We start from the raw sequence: 13,000 nt of genomic DNA, 5'->3' as shown, positions 1-13,000 counted from the left end.
AAGTGAATAAATTAATAACTGAGTAAATAAATGTGTGAGTGAAGTGATGAATGAATGTGATAGAATGAATTAATGAATGAATAATCCATGAATAATGTAAGTGATCATATGAATGAGTGTGTGATGAATTAATGTCTGAATTATTTATTTAATGAGTAATTAGTTGAGTGAGTGAGTGAGTGAGTGAGTGAGTGAGTGAGTGAGTGAGTAAAAGAATATATAAGTGAGTAATGAATGAATAAATTAAGTGAGAGATGAATAAAAAATAGCTAATATTTGACAGAATGATGTGAATGAGTGAGTGAGTTAATAAATAGATGAAAGAGGCAGGAAGAATGAATGAATTAAAGTCATGAGTAAAAGTAAGTGACTGAATGAACACACTGTATAAGTTCATTCATGAGTGAGTGAATAAGTGAATGAATAAATGAATGAATGAATGAATGAATAAATAAATGAATGAATGAATGAATGAATGAATGAATGAATGAATGAATGAATGAATGAATGAATGAATGATCATAAATCAATCTGTTAACGAGTGAGGGAATGTATTAATGGATAAATAAGTGAGTGAATGAACATAAAAAGGACTGAATAAATTAATGTGAGTAAATGAACAAATGAATTATTGAGTGAATAAATGTGTGTAGTAATGAATGAGTGGGATTAAATTAATTAATTAATGCATGAATAAAGTGGTTATATGAATGAGTGTGTGACTGAGTCAATGAATTAGTTAATGAGTAGTTAAGTTAGTGAGTGAGCTAGATTATAAGTGAGTGACTGAATGAGTGGATGAATGAATGAAATAGTAAATATGTGAATAAATGAGGGAGTAACCGAATGAGTGGAAGTGAATTAATGAATAAATGAGAGAAAAGGGGAGAAATTGGAAAGTTAATTTAATCAGTGAATGAGTGAGTTACAAGCTGAATGAATGAATGAATGGGTGAATGGATAAATTAATGAATGAATGAAATGTGTAAGGGGTGACTGACTGAATGAATGAATGAATGAACGAATGAATGAATGAATGAATGAATGAATGAATGAATGAATGAATGAATGAATGAATGAATGAATGAATAACCATACAGTATACATTCATTTATGTGTGAATGAATGAATGGATTACTATGTGGATTAATGAATGAATGAATAATACGTGAATAAATGAATCCTTAAATATAACCATGTTATAACCATTAAGCTATATAATAGCTGTTACTTGATAACCTAAAATGAAGTACTTATTTACTTTCAGATCAGTCTGATCATATAGCCATAACATATTTCACACACAGTACAGTTTGTTTACCTGCTGAAGGTTAGACTAGTCTAACCTTTCTCTTTCCTGCACTCCTCTTTCATAACAGCATGGAAAAATCCCTCCTTTACCCTTTATCCCCTGTAACCTCACCTGTCACAAATGGAAAGGAAATTGCTAGGCTTTGTCACTGTATAATTTTAGCAGGTCAGACGAGCTTCTGGGGATGTTGTTGGCCAGTAATTGGCGCTGATTGAACATGCCGTGTTGTTTGCACACACCCTTTCATGTACGAAGCCATGACCCTAAGCCCTTTATTGATCATGCAGAACTCCATGGTTGTGCTCAGCCTGGCTGATTGACATGATGCTTCACTTCTGTTTTTGCTTTACCTGAAGGGGTGAAGCAAATGACACAAACCTGATTGACGACAACATTTTGCTCTTGTTTGCAGCGCTTAAAGGGATGGTTCACCCAAAAATGACGATTCTGTCATCATTTACTCACGCTTGTGTCATTTCAAACCCATATGCTGTCATTGTAGTGCAGATAATATGCTATCTTTTATGTTTTTTTGGTAGTGCAGATAGTTTTCATGAAACCGTTTAACCATTATTCACTGAATATTCATTAAAGGCAACAGCATATGGGTTCAGGATGACTCAGAATGAATTTTGGATGTGCTGTTCTTTTAAAAATATACATATTAAGCTTGGACATATGTTTCCAAGGTGTAAGAATGTTCATTTACAGTTAAAAGAGATCATTCACACTGAATATGAGTTTGCTAGTTGTGGCAGTACCTAAAATGGTGGTTCGGTTTGTACCTGGGTTTAGAATTTAGAAACAGGGAAAAACTAAACATAATATTACTCTTTTTTTGTTGTTTATCTACTATATAAATTGTGACTCTGTCTTTAAACAAAAGTTATTAAATAAAAAAATTAAGAATTAAAATAATAATAATAATAATCAGCGATAAAAACCAGTGATTAAAGCGATAGTTCACCCAAAAATGAAAATTCTCTCACCCTTTTCGTACTCGTGATCTGTTTCAAATCAGTTAGATTTATTTTTTTTGTTCAGTTGAACACTAAAGAATATATTTAAAGAATGTTGGAAGCCTGTAACCAATGATATCCGTACAGTAGGAAAAACAAATACTGTGGAAGTCAGCGGTTACAAGTTTCCAGCAGTGTGTAAATGATGGCAGAATTTTTCATTTTTGGGTGAACTATCCCTTTAATGCTATGATACATACTGTAAAATACACCTGCTGGGTTCAACACAATAGATTGTTGTTGGGACAACATGAAGGAATTAAATTAACTTATTAGTTTTTATAAATTTAAGTGGATTGAACATAAAACAATTAAGTTGCCCCAACAACAACAACAAAATAATAATAATTGCATTTTTTCAGATCATTTTAACTAAATAGTTTGAACAAACACAAAACATAATTGTTTTTAGTCCAAAATCAAACAAAAAGTACTCAGGGGTACCTTAATTAATGTATCGGTGCTCTTTTTGGGTAAGAGATTCATCAGAATATGCCAGAATAGCCATGTAAATAAAGGCTTTTTAATATGTTTCCACATTTTTTAGTGCTTTGGACTTACTTTTGAGCGTCATGTTTTGACTGTATACAGGGAGCCCAAATACTTGCCTGTTGCAAATAGTACATGCTACTATGATTACAAATAACAGCCTAAAATGCATTAAATTCCTGTTTATTTTTTTAGAAATAATAATATATACTTAACTGAGAAACCATCACTCAAAGTTTTAAGAATGAATATTCTGTTGCAACGTTATGTTTGTGGCAACCTCTGGTTAAAGGTAAAAAAAAAAAAGAAGGAGAGGACAAACTTGTTGAAAATCACAGTTATGAATCAGGGACTGAATGCATATTTATTATACATTTAACAGGCAGTGTATCAGTGTATAATCACAGCTTAGCTAATAAAATGCTTAAACTTAGACTACATTTACTCTAATCTGTTCATTTATAGTTGTATCTTCATTATCTTTGCTAAAATAATTAATGTAATCACGCAAAGAAATGCTGTGTCATTCAGTTTACACATAACAAACAGTAGAAAATAAGTGCAAAGGAATGCACAAGAATGTTCAGAGTGAATGGCCCCTAATTCTGAGCTGATGTGCTCAGAGAAGACTGAAATCTTAGCGTTTAGATCAGATACCAAAGGATTACAAGGAATCTCTGTTTCTGCTGCTCCTGGAGACCGATGATCTTTTATAAGCTGATATAAAAAGAGGGTCTGTAGTTTAGTGCAGAGACTCCTTTGGAGAGTTTAAACAGCTTTTCGTTGTGACCTAAAAAGCATTTAAAGGACCTGCTTCACCCAAAAGTGAATATTTGATCATTTACTCACCCTAATGGCTGTCTAAATGCAAAAATACAATCATTTCAGTTTTCTTGTTCCCTGTATAGAACAAAAAGTAGTTCTCAACAAGCATGTCTAAGCTGCTGTTTTACTATAAAACTCAATAGCTAATGATTGCTGGTCCTCATCTGCTTTCATCTGCATGAAAACAAAAGCAGCTTGGACATTCTTCTTAATATCTTCTTTTTGCGTTCCATTCAAGAAAGTAAGTCATCATGAGGGTGAGTAAAAGATAAGATGGTTTTCTTTTTTTGGGTGAGCTGTCCCTTTATGAATGATTGATGGATGCTCTCATTCTGTCCTCCTGCTTTCTCTCTCTCTCTCTCTTCTGTGTTTTCCAGCATATGCGAGAGGCTGCGGAGAGGAGGCAGCAGCTAGAATTAGAGCATGAACAAGCATTGGCCGTCCTCAGTGCCAAGCAGCAGGAGATTGACCTTCTGCAGAAGGTGAGAGGCCACACCAGACCCCAGGATCCACTGCAGAAGACCCCGTGTCGTGTCTCAAATGACAAGGTTTCTGGTGGATGATTAAACAGAAGTCATTAATTTAGAGCACATTCTGCTGATACAGTAGATGATTTTTACTTGGTTTCAGACTGGTTCAAGCTGGTGTGGATGGTTAAAGGAACAGAAAGAAAGTATTGTCAAAAATATTGAGTCTGGAACCAATCGGTACAGAATATTTACAAACGTCATTTCCCGCAAACATTTAAGCACAGTTGAGTGCATATTTAAACAAAGCTGATTGGTCATTGGGTTCATGTACTTAATAGAAATGACTGTGATTGGCCGTGAAGGTCAACTCGTCATTGCTGTTCACCAAGTGCAAACACAGATAGACAGACAGTGGATCATTTCAAAGCAGCGTAAAGGTACCAGTGTCTAATGACATAGATACTTACAACAACCATACTCTCATTCTGGAGTAATAATCAAAGATCTTTGCTGCTGTACCATGGCTGCAGCAATGATATTACCCAGAGCTGTTACCTAGTTACTTTGCTTGGGACTATTTTGAAGCCTTGGGTAATATCATTGTGCCTGCTGCAGCCCTGGTATCAAAAGTCCAAAAAAAAAAAAAAGACATTTACTATGATGGTTGGGTTTTGATTTGGGGAAGGTGTAGATGTTAATTTCGATGATGGTTAGGTTAAGAGCTGGGGGAGGTGTAGACATTAACTATGATGGTTGGGTTTTGGTTTGGGGAAGGTGTAGATGTTAATAACTGTGATGGTTGGGTTAAAGAGCCCCTGTTGTGGGTTTTCGAAAATGATCTTCCATGTAGTGCGTAACACAGATCTAAGTGAAGTGAAATATCCAGCTAAGGCTTAAATCTGAAAGACAGTTTTTAAAACTATTGATGCATCTAAAAAAAGAGTCGACTCATTGTGGTTAGAATAAATCGTCTTCATAACAAGTCTTTAGCCGTTTCGGCGTGACGTGACTACGAAACATAATCGTTATGGGTGCAAACCCAGGAAAATTTAAACCCCTAACAACCCCCCCCAACAGTGTACTATAGTGTACTGGTAAGCCCTGAGAACATAAAACAATTCATGCAAAACAATTATTAAAATGGGTATGGGTAGTATGAAATGAGGTGCAATTACTTTGAAACTTGTTCAGATGTTTGTATAGTTTAACTTTTCTTCATTATTATTTTAATAAAGAAATATAAAAAATATGAAAAATATATAAAAATATATACATTTTAAGACTTGCCTTTACCTAATAAAATATATATAAAAAATAGTGATTATGCTAAATTTTATTATGTTATTAAATGTATTGCTGACAAATGGGTAAACTCTAGTTTGAAGCAAAGTAAAAAAGATTATTCATTTGTAAAAATGTTATACAAAATGCAACTGGTCTCACTCTGTGTTATTTTAAATAGTTGTGATTTTTTTTTTCTATTTTACATTTGAAGTCATAATTAAAATTGTAGTAGGTATATTGTGGTTTTGTTATTTATGCATATCAAGTTAAACAAAGCAAAACAGGATGTAATTTAAAACACTACCAGGTTTGTGTACAGTATGAGGGGTTTTGAAAACATTAATGATATTGCATTGTAAAATAGTTCCAAGATCAGTTTAAAAAATCTCAATATAATGAAACAAAAAGAGTTTTTTTTTTTTTTTGTAAATGAACTCTGTGACAAAACAAATGGCTGAAGTTAAAGAAACACAGTAATAAAATCGAGTTGTCAAATGTCTCCTAATGAAGAGAGATGTTTATTGAAAAAGTGTTTCTGCAGTTTGACATAACTCTGTGAAAAATTCCTTTCATTTTCATGAAGACAAAAGTGCTGCTGTGTCACCGTTCAGAGTAAATGACTCTAATGAAACGGCAGAGCAGGTGATCAGATCTGACATTTTCTGTGGAACGCGAGATGAAGCGTTTGAGTTATTGTCTGTCTTTATTGAATAGAGCGCTGTGATCACAGAGCAGAATAAACACTGAGGAAATGACATACACAATGGCCCTCATCAGAAGAGTTTGTCTGCATGCATGTCTCTGAAAGGTTTTCTCGTGTCGTGACGTTTAAACAGATGTTCCTCTGTTCATGTGGAACTGAACCCTGTTCTCCACAGCTGCACAGAAGTACAATCAATAACCCTACAGTCCTTCATACCTAAAGCTTATTCAACCAGACTCTTCACAAATTTACATAAAACTAATTAGAATTCAGTTTTTTTTTCATGTTTTGAATTGCAAATCAGCGTTAAAATGTTCGTTAAATGCAGTTCCAAGTATTTGTATATTTGTTGAGGTTAGTTTGCAAACTAACTAACAATAATAATAATAATAATAATAATATGTACAGTCAAGCCCGAAATTATTTATACTGGGGTATAAATTATTTTTGGCTTAACTGTATATAATATTATTGTGTAGTTAGTTAGTTTGCGAAGTAACTATATAATAGTAATAATAATAATAATAATAATAATAATAATAGGGGCGACGCAGTGGCGCAGTAGGTAGTGCTGTCGCCTCACAGCAAGAAGGTTGCTGGTTTGAGCCTCGGCTGGGTCAGTTGGCCTTTCTGTGTAGAGTTTGCATGTTCTCCCTAAGTTCGCATGGGTTTATGTGTATGAATGAGTGTGTATGGGTGTTTCCCAGAGATGGGTTGCGGCTGGAAGGGCATCCGCTGAGTAAAAACATATGCCGGATAAGTTGGCGTCTCATTCCGCGTTTCAGTTTTAAAAGACAGTGTGTCTCCTCAGCCAGACACCCATTCAAATCACATCAGAACACAAAATGCTGGATATACGGGTTATAAATTTATTCTGCGCCAGAGAACAGGTATAAGGTCTGTTTAAATGTACTTTTTGTTATTTTATGTTGTAAAAATGTCCATGTATATTTGTGATGAAGCAACAAACTCATGTAAATGCAGAATATACTGTTGTTTAATGCATATTTATGCATTATGTCATATCACTCCGCTCTTACTGTGATTTTTCTTGAGTTTAAGGACACCAGCAAACATCAGTTCATACAGAGGTTAAAACTTTAAAATGCAAAGCGAAATACATCTTTCAGTTCCATTTGTCAAGCATACACCACTTCAATTTTGAAAAGATATAAGAAGGTATTTGGGTCCGCTGTGGCAACCCCAGATTAATAAAGGGACTAAGCCGAAAAGAAAATGAATGTATAAATGAATGTATAATATTAATAATAATAATAATAGTAATACTACTAATAATAATAGTAGTTATGCAAAGTCAACCCCTGGCGTATGAATAAGTTTGGGCTTGACTGTATATATATTTTTATTGTATTTTTAAAAAATAATTAAAATATTAATAATTTAGCAACCTTATTCACTGAAAATAATTTAAACAAAGGAAGTCATTTCGCTTATTTTCAAGTAAACACCCACTGCTGTGATTGCTAATATTACACAATAGTTTTAAGTTAATAGTTAAATGAACATAAAACTAAATATCTCACATTTTAGGAAGTTGCAAATTAGTTTTGTCCTTTTTTTAATTTAAACCTAAAATGAATTAAACTCAATAAAAATGAATAAAAGCTGTGTAGACAAAGCAATACAGCACAAAAAAGATGAAAAGAAAAATATAAAAATAAAAAACTAACTCTTGATAACGCTACTGGAAATCATTAAAAAGCACATGACTGTACTGTTCACAGTTGTCAAAGAATGAATTTGGATCTACTGTAAATGCCGATGAAAACTCTTGGAGAGATCTTACAACTGCAGTGGATCTGAGAGATTTGGAGCAGCTTGCAGAAGATGAGCCGATCTGCTGGTAGACAGATTTGGGAACATGTAGGAATATTTTTGGCCTTGACTTTCATAAAGAGCACTCCAGTGACATTAACGACGTCATGTCTTATTTTTGTGTGCTTTACAGGCTCAGGTTGAGGCTAAGAAGGAACATGAAGGTGCCGTCCATCTGTTAGAGGTGAGCAACCATGTTTACTCATCAGTGCTAGTGCATGTGTGTGTGAGTGTGCACATTTGCATGCTTTTTAAATCATATCTTAGCTAAAAATGCAGAACATTCCACATGCGTCATCATATCATTTCTTATATTAGCCAAAAATCTGGCTACTATATGAGTCATGTCTTTGCCTACACCTTTTTATGACATTTTAAGTTATTCAAACTAATTTATTAAAGCTGCAGTCTATAACTTTTTGTTAAAATATAAATATATTAGCAAGTACATAACCAGTCTGTGTTTAAATATTCTGACCTGGTTCACAATGGTAAGTGTCTAATTATGTTTTCTGATTAAAGTCAGAATTATTCGCCCCCCTTTATTTATTTTTTAAATATTTCCCAAATGATGTTTAACAGAGCAAGGAAATTTTCACAGTATGTCTGATAATATTTTTTTTTCTGGAGAAAGTCTTATTTGTTTTATTTCGGCTAGAATAAAAAGGGTTTTTAAATTTTTAAAAGCCATTTTAAGGTCAAAATTATTAGCCCCTTTAAGCAATATTTTTTCCCGATAGTTTACAGAACAACATCATTATACAATAACTTGCCTAATTACCCTAATCTGCGCTAGTTAACCTAATTAACCTAGTTTAACCTTTAAATGTCACTTTAAGCTGTATGGAAATGTCTTGAAAAATATCTAGTAAAATATTATTTACTGTCATCATGGCAATGATAAAATAAAACAGTTATTAGAAATGAGTTATTAAAACTATCATGTTTAGAAATGTGTTAAAAAATCTTTCCCTCAAACAGAAATTAGGGAAAAAAATAAACAGGGGCGCTATTAACTCAGGGGGGCTAATATTTCTGACTTCAACTGTAAGTGGTATTGGAATGTTTCTGCCATTAACCTTTGCATCACATCTGCATACATACAAATAACCCAATTAGGCGTAATCACATGGATAATTTATAGCATTTACATTCCTTAAATAATTTTCTGTACATTGCTAAACAATGCGAACAGATGTTGAATGGAGTCGCTCGTGCGTGTACACTCAAAGAATACTGTTCAGAGTTTTAAAAGACAGTGTCTTCTCAGCCAGACATCTTATCATAATGCATCAGAACACAAAATGCTGGATATACGGATTATAAATTTATTCAGCGCCAGAGAACAGGCATAAGGTCTGTTTAAATGTACTTTTTGTTATTTTATATTGTAACAATTTCCTATTTCCATTTGTGATGAAGCAACAAACTCATGTAAATGCAGAATATACTGCTGTTTAATGCGTTTTTATGCATCAAATTACATCACTCCGCTCTTACTGTGATTTTTCTTGAGTTTAAGGATACCAACAAACAACAGATTATACAGAGGTTGATATTAATTCCTGCCCATTTTCATGTATGTTTTCATATACGTTAAAACTTCAAAATACAAAGCTAAATACATCTTTCAGTTATATTTGTCAAGCATACACCACTTCAATTTTGAAAATATATAAGAAGGAATTTGCTCGATATGTTAAATATATTTGGACGAATTAAGTATAATTATTTTGCAGGTATTTATTTTAGAGTAAATTACATTCTGTTTGTTTGTAAGAGAGAGGAGACACTGATATGAGCTGCGAAGCAGAGCTCATTAATATTCATGGCCATTTTAAAAATGGTCAAAGCTGAACTTTAAATTTTAGGAGAAGCTGTAGTTTTGTTTTGTATTTCTGTAATTCAAATGAGCATATAAAAACATTTTGCCCTAAAGGCAAAACATTACCTAAGCCACATAACCACTATGTAAATACAAAAATAGATTTTAACTTATTGAATCAATTTACAAAGGCACTTTAAATCACCATCGTTAGTCTAAATGATTGATTCCAGCCTCTAAGTTGATCGGAACAGAAATTTCAGGCATGCTACTTAGGCCCTGTCAACACGAATCTTTAAAAATCCAGTTTTTCTACACAGTGTATGCATTCATCTAGATTCAAACACATTGTCAGGTTATCTTGCGAGTCGTTTCCTCTTTTGTTTAACCAAAGATTATGCACCGCTTTCTTGCAAGCTATTAATTGGCCAAAATTGCTTTATTCATAATGTTTTAACTGCCACCTGGTTTTGCATGCTATCGATGGTGCATTTTCAATTAGACAGAACTATTTTTTTTTCATTTATAAAAATACCAATGTATGCATGTGTTGACTTAATTGTATAAATAAAATTCAAGATTCATCCGCAATCATATTGCAATTAACTGCAATTTCAACTTCCAAAGACATGGGGATAAAAAAAGGCTGCAGCTTTAAATAAATGTTTTTATAAATGTATTTGATAACCAGCTTCATTATTGAAAGTTTTAAACGAACATGCATTTGTGATTCATTTACCATATTCTGCTTTGTTCTTTTCATTCATTGCTGCCATTAGTTGGCAATTTACGAAAACTGGAGGAAAACTGTATTTATGCCAGCTCTCTGTGACTTCTGAAGAAATGCTCATGAGTGCAACTGTGATTTGTTTGGTTTCTTGCATCTCTTGTCACTATGTTACTGGTCTTTTTTTTTTTTTTTTTGCATATACAGAATCACTTGGACAGCATGCAGGTATTTTCGAGTTACTTCTCCTCAAAGTTGTTCCTCTCCTCCCTGTGTGACTCCTGTCACCTCGTTTTTAGCTGTCCTGTCAATACTGTACCGTTCATGTCCATGATTGATCAATACCTTTGATCTATATCGCCATAGATCAAATGATTGAGCCCAGTCTTTTCCATAGCCATTTTATACATTCCTGACTGAAGTTATGTGTTTAATAAATGGTGAAAATATATGAAAAGGTTACAGCTTGCTTGTCTGCAAAGCTAAACTAATTATTTTATATGTATTACATAAAATACGTATTACATAAAATAGGTGTTTATGTGTTCAAACATATGTGTGGGTCCCTTTATAAAACATTTAAATATAATATAAGAAGTTTTTATTTTTTATTATTATAAATAAGTCATATTTGGTTTACTTTTCAGTTCAAGGACATTCAGAACTTTTGGTTTGGGCTTATTATTTTCATTTTGGTGCAGATATATTAATTAGTATATATATATATATATATATATATATATATATATATATATATATATATATATATATATATATATATATATAAATATATAAATATATATATATATATATATATATATATATATATATATATATATATATATATATATATATATATATATATGTGTGTGTGTGTGTGTGTGTGTGTGTGTGTACTTATTAATTGAAAACATCAATATTTATGGGTTAAAAGTAATTGCGTTTAAATTTCATTAAAGTGGTTTTGATATTGTATTTTTTATGCAGTTTTTTATTATTTGGGGAGTGTTATTATTTTATTGTAAACCATTTAACATTAATGGCATGATTTTTTTTTCCAGTTTTTTTATATAAATTAAAAATTACATGTCATTGTTTCCATCCAAAAACAAAATACATTCTGCAATCTATAAACTAATGAATAAAATGTATTCATTAGTTTATGCATTAGTTAAAACACTAAATGTACATTTATTTATTTATTTTACCCTAATTCATATTTTTTTATTATTCCTCTTGAGAGGCTTTTTATGTAATGCAGAAGCTTAAACATTGGAGATAAATGAAGTTAAGGGCAGCTTGTAGTCGAGGGCATGTTAAAATGAAAAAGCTAAAAAAAATTCTGTCGTCTGTTTGTACTCAGTGGTGAAGATTTCTCATTCACTGCCTGACCTTCTGTTGTGTTGCGATGCATGAGTCCTGTTAGCGCCTCATGGATATGTGCGTTTGCAGATCAGATCAGACAAAATAAACATGACTGACGGATTGCAGAACGTGACATGTCCTCCTTTCACCACCCCCTTTAATTTCCTCACCCAAAAAGCCCCATTCAGTCAATTGTGTGATCTAAATGTGCATAAACATAGCATACTTGACACATCGTAAGTATAGCAGGTACCATGTTAAAATGCAAACTCACATGATCCTCGATGTACTATTCATGTGAGTTCCATCCAATCATTAAGCATAAGAGGTTTTATTGTTATTTTAGCATGTTTGGTACCCTCCTTTCCATCATTAACATCATGAGCAAAACGGGATTTGTTGTACAATACCAGCTAACATAGATTGACTGCTGTCTTTGTTTGATTCTGTTGAAGCTGAGAAGTGTCCTTCGCACTAAGAACACAATGAGATTTTTGGTAGGAAAAACCTCCTTTTAGATGTAGGCCGTTGTTTTTGTAGTATTGTTTGTTGGTTGCTTAACGCATTCAAAGTTGGTAGAGATGGCTTCATTTGTTAGCGTTTATCGGTTAGTCAATATGGAAGCTTGTTTCTGCCATGGGATTAAGAATAAAAAGAAAACGTAGATCAGATTTTTTCTTGCTATTACAAGTCTATATCTCACAGTTCAGACTTTTCTGCATAGAATTTCAATAACATTGTGTCTTGTAGTTAGAGCTCTGGTGAAAAATTTGAGAAATCGATTTTGAGGTTACTAAAATGCATTAATATTTTCTCTTGAATTGATTCTAAGCGTAGTTTTTAGCAGCAGATGGCACTCTAGGCTAGTTTTCAACCATACGCTTTTTATGTCACTAGATTAACCTAAACACGTTCACTATGACTCCTTTTGTAATTCACTTGAATCTTTCCTAACTTTATTAATGATCTTTTTAGTTTCATGTGGTATTTGTAAGGAATTGGATGCAAGCAGAGTATGGTCGTTTGGAAAGCACACAGCACCATCAGCTGTTAAAAACTAGTTTGAGAATCATTTTAAGAGAAAATAGCGATGCAATTTGAAAATCTCAGAATCTATACAAAATACATTTCTTTGATTTCTTGCA

General features: G+C 32.8%; 1 protein-coding gene across 50 annotated transcripts in view; it reads left to right on the top strand.

The window, feature by feature from the left end:
• Positions 1 to 13,000, top strand: part of rimbp2b (RIMS binding protein 2b) — a 268,387-nt gene that overhangs the window by 184,645 nt on the left and 70,742 nt on the right. For 29 of the 50 annotated variants that reach the window (XR_012384727.1, XM_073911102.1, XM_073911088.1 and 26 more), the window contains 3 exons: positions 4,023 to 4,127; positions 8,072 to 8,122; positions 10,698 to 10,718. Coding sequence is in view for 47 of the 50 variants with exons in the window: in XM_073911088.1 (XP_073767189.1) it covers positions 4,023 to 4,127; positions 8,072 to 8,122; positions 10,698 to 10,718 (177 nt within the window). In the remaining 3 variants the exon portion in view is untranslated. Of the gene's footprint in view, positions 1 to 4,022; positions 4,128 to 8,071; positions 8,123 to 10,697; positions 10,719 to 12,310; positions 12,353 to 13,000 lie in introns of all 50 variants that reach the window. The other 21 variants (XR_012384726.1, XM_073911085.1, XM_073911082.1 and 18 more) reach the window with 2 other exon arrangements.

Source organism: Danio rerio, chromosome 8 (genome assembly GCF_049306965.1).
Source record: "Danio rerio strain Tuebingen ecotype United States chromosome 8, GRCz12tu, whole genome shotgun sequence".
NCBI classification, from domain to species: domain Eukaryota; kingdom Metazoa; phylum Chordata; class Actinopteri; order Cypriniformes; family Danionidae; genus Danio; species Danio rerio.
The sequence above is the reverse complement of the archived record's forward strand: the minus strand, read 5'-3'. Positions and strand labels throughout refer to the sequence as shown.